Genomic DNA, 18,866 nt, shown 5'->3' on the forward strand with positions numbered 1-18,866 from the left:
TCTGAAGAGAAATTCTGGAGCATTATAGCAGATTCACTAACTTGTTGTCGACCCTCAACGCTCTAACACTCTGTTCCTACTTGCGTGATAGCATTGCTTGTATGCACACTACACATCATATAGATGTGTGTGCTAATATACATATATGTGAGTATATATGAACAGATGTGTGCGTGTATATGCACACACATTTTAATGTTTATCTCAAAGCATTTCAGAGTACTATTCATCCTTTTATCTCCAACATAATGCTTGGTACAAAGGAGGGACTCAATATGTGTTCACCGAATAAAGGAATACATGAATTAATGCACAATCAGGAAGAGACAACTTTTAAAAACTCAAGTGGATCCAAATTATGGTCAGTCACCACGGCGGAATAATGAAAGGGACAAGCTGGTCCTACTGGGCAGTAGGTGGGGAGGCACTACACAATACCTGGAGCCTGGCTTTTAGTGTAAGTTAGCTATGACCAGGAACTTTAGCAGACCATTGCTTTCTCCCAAATTATAAAATTTAGCATTAGATCTATGGGGTGAGGGGTGGGGGAATCTCTCTTTAGCAGTCCAAAAGGTGCCAGTCCTTCGGAGGAAAGGTCTGGTTAGTGGAAATGCCCCAAGGACCACATCTTACAGCAAGGAACATTTGCCATCGGGTTCAAAGAGAATAAATTAGAATCAGAATTTCATCCTATGCTTCAACAATGGGCCATTTTCTCCTCTCAAAGGAAATACTCTGCCTTCGTCCCCCGAAAACACACCATCTTCAACTCTTATACATTATTTAGTGAATTCTTTGGGGAAAAAACTCCAAAAAGAAAATAAAGAGTCTTACTTGGTCAAGAGGAAAAAAATGGAAACAAAGAAAGGCTAAGTGATTTACCCCATGGCATACTTGTCTTCTGATATATAGAACTAGAAAATTAAATCTTAAAGTTCACAGCTGCGGTCAGCAGACTACCCTGCTTTATAAAATAAATACAGCCAAAATGAGCCTTGAAAAGATCGAGGTAGGAGGGAGATGAGGCCACATCAGTATTTAATATAGGTATAACAGAAGATGTGCCATTTAAAATAGAGCCCCATAAGGCGCAACACTGTTGTAGATAGACCCAGTACAAATGGGATTGCTCATTTATATAGGTTTTGTATATTCAACTCATACTTGCAGTAATGTGTGTGTGTGTGTGTGTGTGTGTGTGAGGATAACCAGAACCTACAGTGTTTAAAATAAGTGTAATTCAGATAAGGTGGCAGCTGTATAATGAACTAAGAAATGTATTTTTTAATCTTGTAATTAAAACTTTTCCCCTTTCTTGATTATCTTGACTTTGAGGAACATATTGTGCAATTTCAGGGGCTGGGACAGTGATGAATCAAACATTTTAGAAACCTTTGAAATGCTGATGTATTTGTGGTTGAGGACTAAGTTTTTGTTTTTTTTTTTTTTTAACCACCATATGTTTCAAACCCAAACAATCTCTGCCATGCATCAGCTGGACTTTGGGGTTTTATCAAAAATGTGAGTTATTTCAGCCTGATTGGTGGGAACCTCACTTAATTCCACAAGATGACTAACGCTCCAACATAATAAACTCATTAAAAAGCAAAGAAAAATAGATCTCTATCGCCACTCCTAAACCAACACTTTTGACAGAAGAATGTTTTTTAATCTCCGAAAGATCAATTAACTAAAAGAATACTCATTTTTAACATGGGAACTGGTGAAATTAGGTACTGTTACTTTCCTCCCTGAATTTCCTTTCTAATGAAAAGGGGAAGCTGGAAGGGAGTTGGGGAATGGCCTTAAATTTCAGAACGAACAAAAAAAGATATAAAGGACAAAACCTAAACTATGAGGCTGGCAATGTCAAAAGGCGCCACCACGTGGTGCACTGGAGGAAGTGCAGCCTCTTGCGCTCAGGCACAGGATGTCCAGGGGACCTCTGAAGGGAGAAGGCGCCCTTCACCCGCTGTAGCTGTCTCAACGCAAGGGCCCTGAAGCCCGACAATCTGGGGTGGGGCAATGGCATTCAGTATCATCTGTGATTCACAGTTTTCAAAAACTGGGTAAGTTAGGTCAATACCACTATAAATAGCCAACTCAGAATTGTAATCCAAGTCTTCCAATTTAAGATGCCTCCATTTAATTTAACCTAGAATGGACACAGATCTAGAAGTGATGTCAAAAGATTGCACGTGATTGTTTGAAGTTAAAGTGGTCATTCTTTCTTCTAAACTGCATGAGAGATTTATAGCTTTGCTTTTAAAAATGACCAAAACTTTGTACTGAAACATCATTTTTATAAATATATGTATATAGAGATATACACATACATATTTGTGCTTGTAGAAAAATATGTACATGGGGCGCATGGGTGGCTCAGTCGTTAAGCGTCTGCCTTCGGCTCAGGTCATGATCCCAGGGTCCTGGGATCGAGCCCCACATCGGGCTCCCTGCTCGGCGGGAAGCCTGCTTCTCCCCCTCTCACTCCCCCTGCTTGTATTCCCTCTCTCGCCGTCTCTCTCTCTGTCAAATAAATAAATAAAAACCTTAAAAAAAAAAAAAAGAAAAGAAAAAATTTGTATGCTTGTTGAGAAAATTTGAAAAATACAAACATGAAGGAAAAAAAGAAAATCTCTTAAAATCCACTTAAAGGTATATTTATTTCCAGTCTCTTTCCTTTGTTTATATGTAGAATTATTTGATTTTTTATAAAATCGGGCTCATTCTATATTTAAAATGTTTAAGTCAATATTCACCATCAAAAATATAATTTCATATAGAAAGACTAACTTTCTAAACACTAGAAGAGGAATAAATACACCTGAGCCTATAAGTAGTAGTGTAAACTGAAGGCTTCCAAGCAAATGTTTCAGAGATAAGCGATCTTCTTACGCTTAATCTATTCAGGAAAGGTCTAAATAGCTGGTATTATAGAAAAGAAGACTGAAGAGAAAGTGAACTTGAGTTTACATCCTGGCTCTACCAACAGTGGCTGCAAAACTTGCAACAAGCTGCTGGTCTCAATGACTCCTCCTCTCCTAAACAACTGAGGCGGCCACCTCTCAACTGTCTAAATCAGAATGCTGTCAGGAAGAGTATATGAAATGATGGACATGCAAACCCTCGGTAAATTACCCACTTATACACACACTCTCCAAGGTACTTAGTGCCTACGAAGCACTCTCACTATTCTTGTCCAGAATTGAGGTATAGCTTTCTTTCCAAAAACTGAATAGTAGTATAACTTCCTTGGAGTGGTCTCTATTTATCTGTAAGTTTCAAATGCAGAATTTCCCTTTCCTTGAGGTCCCTGACTGTCTTGCTATACTGGTTTATGTCTAAAAATTCACCTCCTCTCTTCATTCTGCCCATCTAATCTGAGGTAATTAATTATATTCCCCCAACATTACCACCCTGGTAGATTTTGGAGCTCACTAAGTCACTTCATATTTGTTCAAATCCCATTGTTCTTCCCAGTTGATCCAGAGCATCCCCCCCCCCATTGGTATCTGATTATATGGGTAACTAATTTCCAAATAAAATTTCTAATTATTCCTCATGGGATTTTTTTTTTATGGCTATGCCATTCCTAACACTGTGTCTTTGTAACTTCTAGCCTCCCTATTTTGATCCTTTCTATATCACTGTAACTTTCTTATCAATCAGATCCAACTGGTAAGCTTCTTTTGTTAGGTTTCCAAAATGCTAATCTATAAATATGTCTTTATTTGGTAAGCCAATCTATCCATGTCATTTTTTTCCACAATTAACCCTAGGTGAGGCCTCTCATGTTCAATCTTGCTGGGCTTTTTCGATCTCTTTTTCATGTTTAAATAAAAATTCCTTTTGTCTTTTTTGGGTAGAACACCTTAAATGCAACAATAAACCAAGCCAACAGGGACTTTACACGCGCCCACACATGCCCTGAGTACAATGTGCTGTCTCAAAACAGGACCAGGGCACCTGGAGTAGCTTATTATACAGAATGGAGTAGGGGTGGAAGCATCAACCAAGTCAACACCCCTCAAGTTATAAATAGTAAATTATTTAAGTAAACTCACTAGAAATTCTCTAAAGAAATATTTTCAAAACTCAACAAAAAACTTGCAAGCAACTTGAGTCCCATCTCTGTCAACTTACTTTTACCCCATTCCATTTGGCTGCCCCCACCCCCCTTCCTGCATCCATTTGGATTCCTGCTGGGTTTGGGAAGGGCAGGAAAAGGGAAGAGCAGAAGATTATCAAAATGAAAATGGAAGCAGCAAAGATAAACAGAGTAAAAGGGATTAAAAAGACATTCCTTTGTGAAGCTGATCAGAGTAGGAGTGAACTAAGAAAAAATTATCAGAAGACTAATACTTGTTTTGTTTCCCTATGAGAGGGGAAAAAAAACACCCCACACTACATGTTGTACTTGTTTTGCTTAACTAATAACAGTGTGTCTACACCCATTTTGTCCAATAATCTGTAGTTTTGGGCCTTTTCCATCAATTTACATTCTTCCAAACAGCCCCACCACTTTGCACAGTGTCCTTGCTTATGACACTGTCCTAGTTCTTCATGGCTTGGTTCAAATCTCCTATGACCCATAAAGTCACCCATGACTGCTACACCCCACTGACCTCTCCCTTTGGAAAAATCACTGAGCAGCTGCTGCATGTTGGTTACTCCTTCCAACTAGACAAGATGCTTCTCCAGGACAGGGAGCATGTCTCACCCGCAACTGAAGTCTGCTCTCCTTACACAGAAGGATAGTACCTGGCACATGCTCAGACTGATTATCCCCACATCCATCAAACAGGCATTATCCATCAATACACAAATGCTACACCTGCCACCCAACACTAGGGTCCTGTGGTCACTGCTCTTGTTCTGAAGTATAACTGCTGCTCATTTGTTTGGCCAACCTAGCTCCAGTGGAGGATAACTGTGGCTCTTTAGCCAGTCCTCCCAGAAAGGCCATCTAGAAGTGGTCATCAGAGCCTAGCACGAGGCCAAGTCCTACGCCAAAGATTCCCATGAAGCTGAGAGGGTGCCCAGGTCCCCAAGGAAGGTTTTCCAGTTATAGAGTGCTCCTCTGCCAGAACAGTCCAGATTCATCCCATCCACTGCATAAACTTGCTTTTTGGAGGTATAGGGATGGCATCACAGTATCATCCACCACCACTGGGGAACTGAAGAGTCTCAGTAATTAACCATCATCTCTCATGATGGAACATTTCAGGGAAGAAGAGCTATAGATATGCAAATCATCATTATTCATCATGAACACTCAGGATAAAAACAGTTTTAGCATCTTTCCGTGCTCTTAAAAAAAAACGTTTCAAAGAAAGAAAATTACTTACTGCCTTCCCACGTACAATGCAAAAGATTCAAAGCCCCTTCCACCCTCTTCCAGTGTGCCAGATGAAAGAACGCATACGCTATTGCTTCACTGTCCCCTCGCTTCAGGATATGTTCTGGGGGGAGGATTAAGCTTTTCATTTCTAGGAGGTACTGAAATAAAAAAAGGCAGGAGACAGATGCATTAAAACATAGTAATTTGGAATTCAATATTGAGAATAGAGAGGTTGGTTTCCCTAAAGCCACCACTCATAAGCATTTCATCAAACCTGCAACCTTGTTAGTACATTTGAAGGCAATTACTAAAATATCCAGCAACCCAAAGCTTGCTAATAGTTAGCCTTCTACTACTTTCCTACAGTGGAGATCAGAGGCTTTCAGGGTAAGATACTCTAATCAGCGAAACATATATAGACTCAAACAGCAAAATGGAAAATTTAGAAGACACAATAAAGTTGGTATAATTTTGTAACCAAAAACAAAAATACATAAAATGGACACAGGAAGGTTAAGAAGTCATAAGACTAAACCTACTATACTAGAGAGACTTGAGACTGACTAGTGCTGCCCATTATTTTTTTCTATACAGATTTACCAAGGAGAAGGACCTGGTCCTGTGAAAAGAGCCACCCCTTGCTGTTCAGATGCTGGAGGAAGGAGATGTGGCAGCCTGAGCATAGGAAGACCCCAGGGAGGGGAGCAGTAGAGACCCCAAACTATACTGTTCTTTTAGATCCTTTCCCAAAGACTGAAGGGTCCTCAGCTTATGCCTCTTCATTCCTATCTTCTATGAAGGAGATGGGAGCACAGAGCCAGAATGGATTCTTTGGTGTTTACTACTGAATAGAAAGGGAAGCAAATTTAGGGTGGTATTTTATATTTGCAAATGTTAACTTCTTTTTGCTGGCTGGCTTCTCCCTGGGCTTCACTCCTCACCCACACATACATACACACCATCACCACCAACCACCATCACAACAACCCATGCATCTCCTTTAAAATGGAGATTAGCGGATGATGGAGGGATGTGTTTAACTAAAATGGGACAAACACAGCAGAAGGAAGTGCTAGGAGAAGAGATGTTCAACAGTTTTAATGTCAGAAACAATTGCCTGAAGATTTATCTATCAGTGGAATTTATGAGAGGGTGAAGAATGGAAGAATCCTGCTACACAGAATGGAGATCATGGTACACCTCTCCGTGTTCTGTTATCTCATGTGGCTTTATGTGCTTTGCACACTGCGTGCAGGTGCCTTTAAGTTTCCTCTCCTGTTGGCATATCCGCTATCGGGATGCACTTGCTTAGCAGGAACCAGGAGGACACACTCTGGCCTCTTGGTTCAGCAAATGAAACTTTCCTCACTCTGGGTCTGGTATCTGAAAAAAATCTCTAAGCCTCAGGCCTCAAAAAAGTGAGAGAGCCTATCGAGAGTGCAGCAGAGAAGAGTGATATAGCCATCACACTTGGTGGTGAGGGGGTGGGGAGCGTGGGAATAGAGGGCCCTCCGTCGACAGAAAGACCTCCATGGGAAGGCCTCTTCCCAGACCATTCCATGAAGGTGGTGATTACTCTAATGGGAACTCCTCAAGGATGAGTTCCAAAAGAACTTTTTGGTCAGATCCCTTTTTGAATTCTACAAGTCACTGCCTTCCTCCTTCATCTTGTTTTAAAACAGTGCAGAACAAAAACCTTTTGGGAAAAATTACAATTTTGAGTTACCTAGTAATCCAACCGGCACTACATTTATAATGAATAGCAACCATAATATAAATATAAGGGTGAATTTTACGTTCAGAGATATTTGACTATCCTCTCGTGATCTTGTTACCTTAATCGAAGCGATTATACTCTATGTTGCCACCACCCATGATGATCTTTTTTTTTTTTTTTTTTTTAAAGATTTTATTTATTTATTTGAGACAGAGAGAGAGACAGCACATGAGAGGGGTGAGGGTCATAGGGAGAAGCAGGCTCCCTGCCGAGCAGGGAGCCCGATGCGGGACTCGATCCAGGGACTCCAGGATCATGACCTGAGCCGAAGGCAGTCGCTTAACCAACTGAGCCACCCAGGCGCCCGACCACCCATGATGATCTTAAAAGACTCCAAGGCAATGAGTCATGGGAAAGACATATAACCTGTTAAGTGCTATAAACTGTATTAATTGTTTCAGAGTAAGAGAAGAAAGATCATTCAGTTACTCTTAATAATCATCAGGAGAACAAAGGAAAGGGAAATTTTCTTGCCTAATAAGAGCCCTAGAGTAAGACTTTATTTTTGAGTTTCTAATAATTATTTATAGCTACCCTGCCTACCAAATAGTCAATTTTTAAAGAAAGAACATGCCGTATGAACTCTGAAACAACTAAATATGAAAACCATTAGTGCATGTGTCCCAGGTATACAGAAACCTCTTCAAGTCCCTGAGAATAAGATGGTGGCTGAAAGAAAAGTATAAACTACCATTCCTTTTATTTCTATGATTAGGAAAGTCTTTCAAAGTCATTTCATTAAGCATCTATAAGAGAACTCTTCTCTTGGCCTAAGGAACCTTCAGAAATAGGGGCCTCTGAGAAGAAGTGGGTAGGCCCACATTTGTGGGTAGACTTGAAACAGAGGGGGCAGGGCAGAGAAAACTTGTGTGTATGGGGCGTAGAAAATTACCTATATAATTTTATAATTATAATAGAATAGATATAATAGATCTGCATTATCCAATATGGTAACCTCTACCACATGTGACTATCTGAATTTAAATCAATTAAAATCAAATAAAATAAAAAATTCAGTTTCTCAGTCCCACCAGCCATATTTCAAGTCCTCAAGTGAGGCATGTAGTTAATGACCACTATACTGGACAACGCAGAGACATTTCTGTTAGCACAGAAAGTTCTATGGGAAAGCACTGCTGTAGACAATGGAAGTTTCCAATCTTCAAGTAACTAAAATAATTTTTAACATGAAAAAATTTTATAGACACCTATGGTAGGAATTATTATTATAGTATTGACTGAAAATACATAATATGGCAAAAAGCTACAATAAATGTAATAAAACAGGAATTCATTTAAAAGCATCACTGGCCACCAGGGCATCTAAATATACTTGGAAAATAGTACACATGTGTGTGAGACAGATGGTTTACTCAGCTTGCAGGCTCAATGTGCTGCATATGGCCTCAAGGACATCATCGTCCACAGCCCTAAAATCAGGCCGTGAGGTAATGCTTTGTTTTTCCTCTAAGCAGCCTCTGATCTTTGTGTACGTGTACTTTTCATACATTGCCTTGTATTAGTTATTTGTGCGTCTTTTCCCTCAGCTGAATCATAAGATCCTCAAGAACATGAATCTCGCTTCCTAAGAAGTCTCTCAAAATGAGCATCCTTGCTCTAATCAGCCTCATGATGCTAACCAGAGCAACTCACCAAGGACACTCAGTTACCTTCTCATTGAATTTGCTTGATGGCAGAAATAGGTTATGCCTATAAAGGAGATTTATACTCCGGTATAGTTCCAAACAAAATGTTGGCTCTAACCAGATGACGAAGGCTAATAACAACAATCTGTTATGTTTTTGGGCCAGGCTTAAAAATGGCTGGCAAGATCAGTTCTCAACATGTGCAATGTTTAAATTAGAAAGGCATGGAACAACATTTCACATCTTACTTGTCAAGAGAAAAATAAATGGAAGAGGGCAGATCCCTATCCACAAGTATGCAGAAATCAATTAGAATAACTGTAGCTTGCAAATCAGAGAACACTCTCTGCCTGTCTGTAATAATTATTTGGCTTCTATTAGCTAGGCCAGCATTCCATGCTATCTTGCCTGCTACCCTGCCTCTAACTTCCTTCCAGATTCTCAAATCACATTGATCTTAAAGTACAGCTTCTAAAGGTTTCGGAAGCAACTTTCAAAATCTATTTGTCAGAATCTAGTTCCTTATGTCCATAGGAACATACAAAGTCAGAACATAGAAAGAGGAGCTGAGTAGTATGGACGTATTTAAGAGAGGCTGGCTCACCTGTCAGGAGGCTACCCCAGGTGACTGTTCAATGCTCTTCTGTTAAGGTCTTAAAATTCTCTAATAATTTGAGTGAAAATAATCCCAAAGTTAACCTTCACATAGACATTAATGTCCAGGAATTAATTCATACCACTTTTTTTGGATTTTTACAATACCAACAATAGAAGTCATATGAAATCATTAGGGAAAAAAATGGGAACAAACAAAATAAGCAAATACAGGTTAATTTTAGCACACTTAGCTAAATTTAGGTAAATTCAACACATTTAGGTAAATTTTAGCACATTTGGATGATGGCTATCAGGTTCCTCCCAAAAATCAGGTAGTGGAAGAATATTAGCATGAGAAAATGTTCATGATCAATTAGTAAATGAAGAAAAAGTAAGGGTACCATACAGATTATGATTTTGGTAACTAAAAAAAATAGATATGCGCATTAAAACACTGTAAAGTCACAGACAATGTTAATGGTGGTTAAATATTTGATTTTACAGGAGATTAATTTCTTTTGTGCTTTTTTGGTGTTTTCCAAGGTTTCTATAATAAGTCATTTTTATTTCTCTATATATATATGTATATATGTGCATGTGTATGTGTACATGTAATACAAACATATTTTCTAGACTTGCAACAAAAACATAAAAAAACAAGCCACACAAATGAAAAAAAAGATAACCAGAGACAGCAATTTTTATATGTTTACAGTGCTTTGGTACAACTGGGTATGAAAGAGGCTGAAAGCCCAGAATGGATACTTTAAAAATATCTATCAGTAAAGAGTTCAGAGAATAAAATTAGTCCTATTTGGAAGACAAGCTATATATTTTGAGTCTCAATGTTGCCGACTCCCTGGACTCAATAAGACACACGCTGGAATAGGACAAAAATACCACAAGTAACCATGGCTCTCTTGAGGCATGCTGGGATGGGACTGAAATACATAGTATCACGGTTCCCTGCCTCCCCTGCTCTCATACACCCTCGGCCATTTTGACCCACTGTTTGAATCCCAGCCCTACTGTTCCACTCTGAGACCCTGGATAAATTAATTTCCTTCAACCTCAGCCTGCTCATCTGTTAGAATAATAAAAATACACATCTTGCCAATTTTAACTGTTGAAGATTATGTAGGATAATATACGTAAAGCATTCACACAGTACCTAGCACATACGTGTTCATGAAATGTAGCTATTTTTACTAACAAAAAAATGAAATGTTTATATTACTATGGAGATAAGTTATATTTTTTGTGTATGTATGTCCCACAAATAATTGAATCTGTTTTTAGGTAAAATACTTCAGCAATTTTACAATAGTGGCAGATCAGCTAAAAAGAACTGGCTACTGGGGGGTCACTAACCAATCTGGAAACAAGCACAATGCAAAGCTGAACTGCCAAGTTACACCTGGTGATCTGTGGTACCACTCAGGGGGCCTCCGTACAAGATAACCACTGCTTGCTGGCTCACTTCTCTATTCGTCAGTTACTGTGCTTCATTCAAAAACCACAGGAGTGTCCACAGTGCATCCCAAGCAAAGATTTAGGAGAGATCATGGTGTAGTATAATGACACACCATGGCAGTACCCACAGTTTACCTTAAGGACACGCCAAGGGCATGGACATGAATTGGTCAGGTCCCTATCCTGATGATCGCTAATCTTTGTAGAAGCGCGTGCGTGTGTGTGTGTGTGAGCGTGCATGTGGAGACAAAGAAACAATAAAATCCAACATGATGACTGCCTTAGTAAGAGGTATATACAGTTGACCCTTGAACAATGTGGAAATGAACTGTGTGGGTCCACTTATACGCAGATTTTTTAAAAGATTTATTTATTTATTTGAGAGAAAGAGAGGAATGCGAGCAGGAGGCGCAGACGGAGAGGGAGAATGAATATCAAGCAGACTCCGCGCTGAGCACAGAGCCCAACACAGGGCTCGATCCCACGACCCTGAGATCAGCACCTGATCTGAAACCAAGAGTCGGATGCTTAAATGACTGCACCACCCAAGTGCCCGGTGGATTTTTTTTTTTTTCAATAAATGCAGTACAATACTATAAACATATCTTCTCTTACGATTTTCTTAACATTCTTTTCTCTAGCTTACTTCATTGTAAGAATATAGTATATAATATATATAACATACAAAATATATTATTATTCAACTTTATGTTATCAGTAAGGCTTCCAGTTAGTAGCAGTAGGCTATCAGTAGTTAAGTTTTTAGGGAGTCAAAAGTTATAATGGGATTTTCAACTATGTGGGGGGGTTGGCATGCTTAACCCCTGCATTGTTCAAGGGTCAACTTGACTAAGTACTGAGGAAGCAAATGAGGGGTACTCTCTCTGAGAAGGTTTCACAGAAAAAGGAAAGTATGAGTCAGTCTTATTATTAATTAAATTAGTTCACCTACAAAGATGAGGAGAGGCAGAAGCCACTGCAAGGCTGGGCAGTGGCAGCAAAGCATCAAAGGGCATATTGTGCTTATAATCTTAAGGTGCTTAAGTCCTAACATGATAGGCAGTCCCAACACTGACCAAGCACTAACAGGTGTCAAGTATTCGCTCAGATACTCCTTACAACAACTCTGTGAGGGATTAGGATTCTTATTTTACAGATGGAAAAATGAAGGCTTTGGGAAGTTAAGTAGCTTGACCAGGGTCGCACAAATGGTATGTACCAGAAACCGCACTGGAACTCCGGTTTTATGCTACTCTCCAAGGGAAGCAGGAAAAGTAGACTGTAAAAGGTCTTCCGTCCTGTGCTCCAGAGTCTGACCTCCGGTCTGAGTTATTCCATAGTTTTCAAACTGAGAAACAGAAAAAAAAATGTTCAAAAGAAAAAGAGCAACTTAAAACAGAATATGTGAAATGGATATAAAACAAAGTGGGGGGGGATCCTGGGGGAGGGAGCTAATAGAGGTCCGAGGAATCCTTATGGCTCCTAGGAAGACGGTTTGAAATCTGCTGTAGCAGGCAATTAGGAAGTGAGCTGGTACCACCTGTGGTTTTGAAAGAAAGGGACAAGTCAAGTGGACAAGAGACTGAAATTAGAAAAGTCTTAAAAAGCTTCTGTCATGGTCTGGGTGAGCGGTGACTAAACCGAGGAGGGCTTCCCCAGGACTTGGCGCCTGGCAGAATCTGACGGCAAGAAAAGGCATTAAGGGGGACTGTGAAATTTCTAGTTTAGGAAACTAGAGTAATGTGAGATAGTTAGCTGATATAAGACACCAGAGGACAGCGGAAGTGCTTGGAGGGATAGCCTGAAGGCAGCTGGGGTGCAGGTCTGGAGCCCGGAAGAGAAGCTGGACACAGGGATTTGTTTGTTCAGGGAGAGGCGGAAGCTGAAGCAGCAGGAGCACAGGAGATCTCCCAGGAGAGCTTCAAGCAAGAAAACGGTGGGTAGTGAATGATGTTCCCAGAGGACCAATCACAGGGATGGGCAGGGGAGGAAACGATGTAGGAGGAGAGTGCCCCGAAATGCAGGAGTGACCCAGAGAGCACGCAGTACAGAGCCAAGATGGCCCTGAGGTAGAAAAAGTGGTCAGTGGGACAGAACACTGAGGAGAGATGAAACCGGATGGGCTTTGACAAGAGGCCAAAGGATCGGATGACCTAGGTAGGCCGGCCATGATGGCAGTGGCGTTGGTGGGAGCAGCTATACTGCTTTTTGTTAAAGAAAGAGATCTTTTAGAAACTGTCTATTCCTGAGAAATGTGGCTAAAAACTGGTTTCTGCTCACTTTCCTCTGGGTCATATTTCCACAATACATTCTCCTTACTCTAATCCAAAAAAGCTTTGGAACAAAATATGACTCAATTCAAAGAAACTTATATTGAAATAATATTTCTGAAATGTACCATTGATATACAATATCACAGACAATCTGCCAGAGTATTTTGAGTTTCTGCTTCCAAGCTTCAAGCATTTTTAAATGCTAAAACCCACTACACGTTTTGTTTCCTAAATTGGATTAAAAAGCAATTTTATACTCTGTCAATCAGCTCTACCAAGACATAAGGGGAGGACTGCATTAGTGTCTGCATGAAATAGAATTTCCATCACTCTAACAAGGTCCTGTGGATACTCCATTAGCATATACAATGACCAGGATGTTTTCCCCCACAAGCCTCTTAAAATCCCCATGAAATAAGAGTTTCTAGATTAACATTAGATGAGCTTTTTTTAAAAAATGTAAATTTTTATTGGGAATGTATTTCTGTCATAACATTTTTCATTCTTTCCTATTTTCTCATGACTTTCCACACTCTGAGACTGAGAATTTAAAAACTATGTATCTATTGGCTGGATCCTCCTGTCAATACCATGTCAAGCCTGGGCTGTCCGGCTGGTAAAAGGAGCTTCAGGAACACAGCAAGCTCCCTCCCCCCAGCACACTCAGGGACTGCCCACTGCACCCCGATGTGGGGCCAGTAGGAAGAGCCCATGGCTTCCTAGTGCTGGTATTTTAGGCAAGATGAAGATGAAAGCTTTCCCTGCATTGGTGCTGGTGATTTTTTCCCCCTCAATGTCTCCACCGACAACACTCAGGCATCTCAAGCCCTTGGGGCTCCCTCAGCCCTCTGCTGCTCATCAGAATGGGTGTTGAGCCTCCAGTTCTATGGGTGGGACCTCACATGCTTGGGATTTTCCTGTGGTGATAGTGACTGGTCATAGGCTTCTGTTCTTTTCTAAACTGTATGTACAGGTGCCTTGGGGTTGCTGGGCTACCTGCTTTCTCATCCCAGTTTCAACCATAGCAGTTCTACGTCTACTTGCTTTGTTCATTAAGGCTTCATATAAGATTGTATTAGGAGGGAAAAAAATGTTTACTGCTCTAAAAAATCATTATTAGTTACTTGTCATTGTTGTTTTGGTGGCATTCCAGAAAAAAAAAAATAGGAGACAGAGGTCGGAAACGGGTAACTTTTAATCAACCATAAGCAACGGACTTACCGACAGTTACAAACTGGGAATTCCGGCAGACAACAGCTGTAAGCCAGAGCATGCTAGAGCCTCCCCTCAAATCTGTAGGCTTAAAGGGACGCTGTGGGTACTCAAGGTCAGGGGCAATGCAGTGCCACCGTTAAACTCTCTAGTTGTCCTTCTTACACTAGGATGTTTCAAAAGTACTTATTAATGCATTTTTCTAGGCAGGGTCTATTGTAGCCCAGCCAGCAATAGCAGAAATAGAGCTGAAAGTACCAGGGAAAAGATGACGAAGGCCCAACACATGTCCAAGTGCCTACTATGTACTGGATGAGTTACACAATGTAATTCCATTTACATTTCCTCAGACCTATGAAGCTTTTATTTTTATCCCCATTTTATCAAAAAGGAAACAGGCAGGGAGCTAATCAACTCCCCCTTCCCATGGTTCCCTTTGGCCCATGGACAAGAAGTAGTGAGAGTCCTTGTTTCAAATACTTCTGGACCCTGTTAATGACACTTCACAGGTCTGCCTACCTGATGTTGCTACCTCTTGCTCTATCATTACGTTAATATGTTTTCCCGGTAAGAACAGGACGTCTACATAATGGGCCTGACAATTCAGACAAGAATAAACACACATGGCTAACAATGTTCCACCTTACTAGTAGTGGCAAAGAAACGCCAACTAAAGAACAGAATTCCATTTGTACCCAATGAAATCATAATTATTTTTTTGTTTTCCTTCTTTCTTTTTTCTGTTTTAAACAGATTGCTCAATGCTGGTGAGGGTGCGAGAAAATGGTAAAGAAGGCATTACCTGCTGATGGAGGTGTAAACTACTACAATCTTTTTTTGGTAAGCATCTGGCAATAAACATTAAGAGCCCTGAAGTGCTTCTATATGTTACTCAGTAATTCTCATTCTGTATATCTATCCTAAATAGATAACGTAAACAGCAAAATACCTTTATGACCAAAAGGTTTGCTATTATAGTTGACCACCTGATGTCTACAACAGAGGACACAAGAATTAAATCATTCTCTTCAATAAATAATGTGAGGAAAACTGGATTCCACATGCACAAGAATGAAAATGGACCTTTATCTTAAACAATACACAAAAACCAACTCAAAATGCATTAAAGATTTAAATGTAAGACCTGAAACTATAAAACCCCTAGAAGTAAATATAGGGAGAAGCTTCATAACACTGGTCTTGGCAACAATTTCTTGGATAGGACACCAATCGCATAGACAACAGAAGGAAAAATAGATAAGTGGGACTATATCAAAATAAAGAGCCTCTGTGCAGCATAGAAAACAACAGAGTGGAAAAGTAACCTATGGAATGGGAGAAAATATTTGCAGACTATACATTTGATAAGGGGTTAACATCCAAGATATACAGGAAACTCCTACAATTTAAATAGCAAACAAACAAAACAAAACAAAATAACTTGAACAATAAATGGGCAAAAGACATGAACAGCCATTTCTCCAAAGAAGACATACAGATGGCCAACAGGTACATGAAAAGATGCTCAGGGGTGCCTGGGTGGCTCAGTCAGTTAAGCATCTGACTCTTGATTTCAGCTCACATCATGATCTCAGGGTTGTGAGATGGAGCCCCACACATCAGGTTCCCCACTAGGCGTGGAGCCTACTTAAGATTCTCTCCCCCCCCCCGCCCCTCCCCCAACTCACTGACACTCACTCTCTCAAAAAAAAAAAAAAAAGATGCTCAACATCACAAATTATCAGGGAAGTATAAATCAAAACCACAATAGATATCATCTCATACAAGTTAGGATGTGTGAGGCCATTGTCAAAAAAAGAAAAAAAAAAAAGACTATAACAAGTGTTAGTGAGAAAGTGGAGAAATTGGAACCCCTGTGCACTGTTAGTGGGAATGCAAACTGGTGCAGCCACTGTACAAAACAGTATGGAGGTTCCTCAAAAAATTAAAATAGTGGGGTCCCTGGGTGGCTCAGTTAGTTGGGTGGCTGCCTTCGGCTCAGGTCATGATCCCAGGGTCCTGGGATTGAGCCCCATGTCGGGCTCTCTGCTCAGTGGGGAGCCTGCTTCTCCCTCTCCCTCTGCCTGCCACTCCCCATGCTTGTGCGCACTCTCTGTCAAATAAATAAGTAAAGTCTAAAAAAATTAATTAATTAATTAACATAATACTGCCACATGATCCAGCAATGCCACTGTGGGTATTCAGCCAAAAGAACTGAAAACAGGATCTTGAAGAGGTATTTGCTCTCTGATGTTTATTGCAGCATTATTCACAATAGCCAAAAAAGTAGAAACAACCTAAATTTACATCAACAGATGAATGGATAAAGAAAATGTGATATACACACAAAATGGAATATTATTCAGCCTTAAAGAAAGGAATCCTGTCCTGTGCTGTGACACGGATGAACCTGGAGGACATTATGCTAGGTGAGATAAGCCAGTCACAGGACAAATACTGCATGATTCCACCAGTGTGACATATCTAAAGTGTTCAAACTCATAGAAGCAGAAAGTAGAACAGTGGTTACCCGGGGCTGGGAGGAGGAGGGAGAAATGGAGAGGTCCTGGTTCAATGAGTATGGGGTTTCAGACATGCAAGATGAAAAAGTTCTAACAACCACGTGCATACAGTTAACAATACTATACTTCATACTTAAAAATTTATTAAGAAGGTAGATTTCATGATATGTATTATTTATGATAAAAAATAAGGAAGTAAATCATCCAGAAAACAGTTACTGAGAATATTTTAGAGTGTTTGAAGGCACAGGGCTAAAAGACTTGGACTTTAATGTTAAGTTAGAAGATAGCCTTTTTTTTTTTTAAAGATTTTTAAAATTTATTTATTTAACAGAGAGAGAGATAGCGAGAGAGGGAACACAAGCCGGGGGAGTGGGAGAGGGAGAAGCAGGCTTCCCGCGGAGCAGGGAGCCTGATGCGGGCCTCGATCCCAGGACCCCGGGATCATGACCTGAGCCGAAGGCAGACGCTTAACGACTGAGCCACCCAGGCGCCCTAGAAGATAGCCTTTTTAAGGTCAAAGAACCATGAAAATCTGATGATCCTCCTCCAAAAAAAATAAATATACCCCCCAATACCCAACCACAAAATTCAAGTTTAGAGCCCCAGGTTAATTTTTAAAAAATGTATATGCTGTGTGACTATGATTCCTAAGTATTAAAAATGCATGGGAAAATAAGGCTAGAAAGAGTCTTAAATCGGATTAGATGATAGGACTATGAAAAATTTCTTTATACTTTCTTCTAATATAGAAAGAAATTTATTTTTATACCACCACTACAGAGGGAAAAAACAAAATCTAATACTGTCTGTAACAAACCAGTAAGTTAGTCTTGTTTTGGAAAGGTGTCAGAAAATGAAATTTATCTTTAGCACCCTGAAGGAGTTAATGAAACATCCTCTAAACCAAAAAGGGGTCTCTTCACAGGGAAAGACTTGAGTGTAGATACAGCATACTAAGAGTATGTAGCATTAGTGATCCTTGCAGAGTGATGAATCACTGAGAGAAAAACACCATCCTCCCATGTAAATCTCGACATTGCTAATGATTTCTTGGCTAGGACACCAAAAGCATAGACACCAAAAGCAAAAAAAAACAAGTGGGACTACATCAAAATAAAAGGCTCCTGTGCTGCAAAGGAAACAAAATAGATCAGGGTAGGTGGGGAAGCATATTTGCAGGGAAAGCAGAAGGAAAAGCTAAAACAAAAAAATCCAATAAACTATAACAATATACAGATGAAGATATAGAACAGAGATGAGCATGGCCTTCATTTGTCCAGCAACTTAAGTGAAATTTTATTTTAATATCATTAAATGGAAAACATCCTCTAATGGTTTAGAGATTTCATCCTTTTGAACCATGTACCCAGTTCTTAGAAAACAGCAGCATCATTAAGATCCTAAAACCACTAGTCATCCTCAAAAAGGGGAAAAGAGTAATTCTGTAATCAATTCACGGTAGTGAGAGATCACAGAGGGGAGAGACTGATTCTGGGATGAGGAATGAACAGGTTTCCCGGTGGTGACTTTTAATGGTGGGGGTGAAGGATGAGTAGGATATCCTCAGAGGAAGCAAAGAGGGAAGAGGAGGAGAACATTTCTGGAACAATAAACAGACTGTTGGAAGTAGCTAGAAAAACTGAAAAACAAGTTGGGTCATATTTTAAAGGATGTTGAAGAACCTTTCAAGTAGTTTATATCCTCCTTTGTAGGGTTGGGGACACAGCTGCAGTTCCTCAGGAGGGGAGTCACACAATTCAGTTTATAATAATGAGCCTACGGGCTGCTTCCTCCTTATAATCTGCTGCAATCGAAAGCCTCAGAAATCCTTGTGTTTTAGATATACCTGACTACTTAAAAGGCTCCCTTCAGAATAGAGGCCCATGGCTTTTTACTAGTTTTTATTTACTTCCTGGTCCTGAGGTGTGTTTAGGAGCAAGACTCCCTACTCTGCACATTTGCAGGTGAAAAGTGTTCCTAAGAGTAACCCTTCTGGAGTAAATAATTGGTATTTTTCCA

At 40.0% G+C, this 18,866-nt stretch overlaps 1 protein-coding gene across 8 annotated transcripts in view; it reads right to left on the reverse strand.

Moving 5' to 3' along the window:
• Positions 1-18,866, reverse strand: part of ST7 (suppression of tumorigenicity 7) — a 235,422-nt gene that overhangs the window by 15,822 nt on the left and 200,734 nt on the right. For 7 of the 8 annotated variants that reach the window (XM_032401717.1, XM_032401715.1, XM_032401720.1 and 4 more), the window contains one exon: positions 5,352-5,502. In XM_032401717.1, the coding sequence (XP_032257608.1) occupies positions 5,352-5,502 (151 nt within the window). Of the gene's footprint in view, positions 1-5,351; positions 5,503-18,866 lie in introns of those variants that run through there. The other variant, XM_032401721.1, reaches the window with a different exon arrangement.

This window comes from Phoca vitulina, unplaced genomic scaffold (assembly GCF_004348235.1).
Source record: "Phoca vitulina isolate PV1807 unplaced genomic scaffold, GSC_HSeal_1.0 scaffold4, whole genome shotgun sequence".
NCBI classification, from domain to species: Eukaryota; Metazoa; Chordata; class Mammalia; order Carnivora; family Phocidae; genus Phoca; species Phoca vitulina.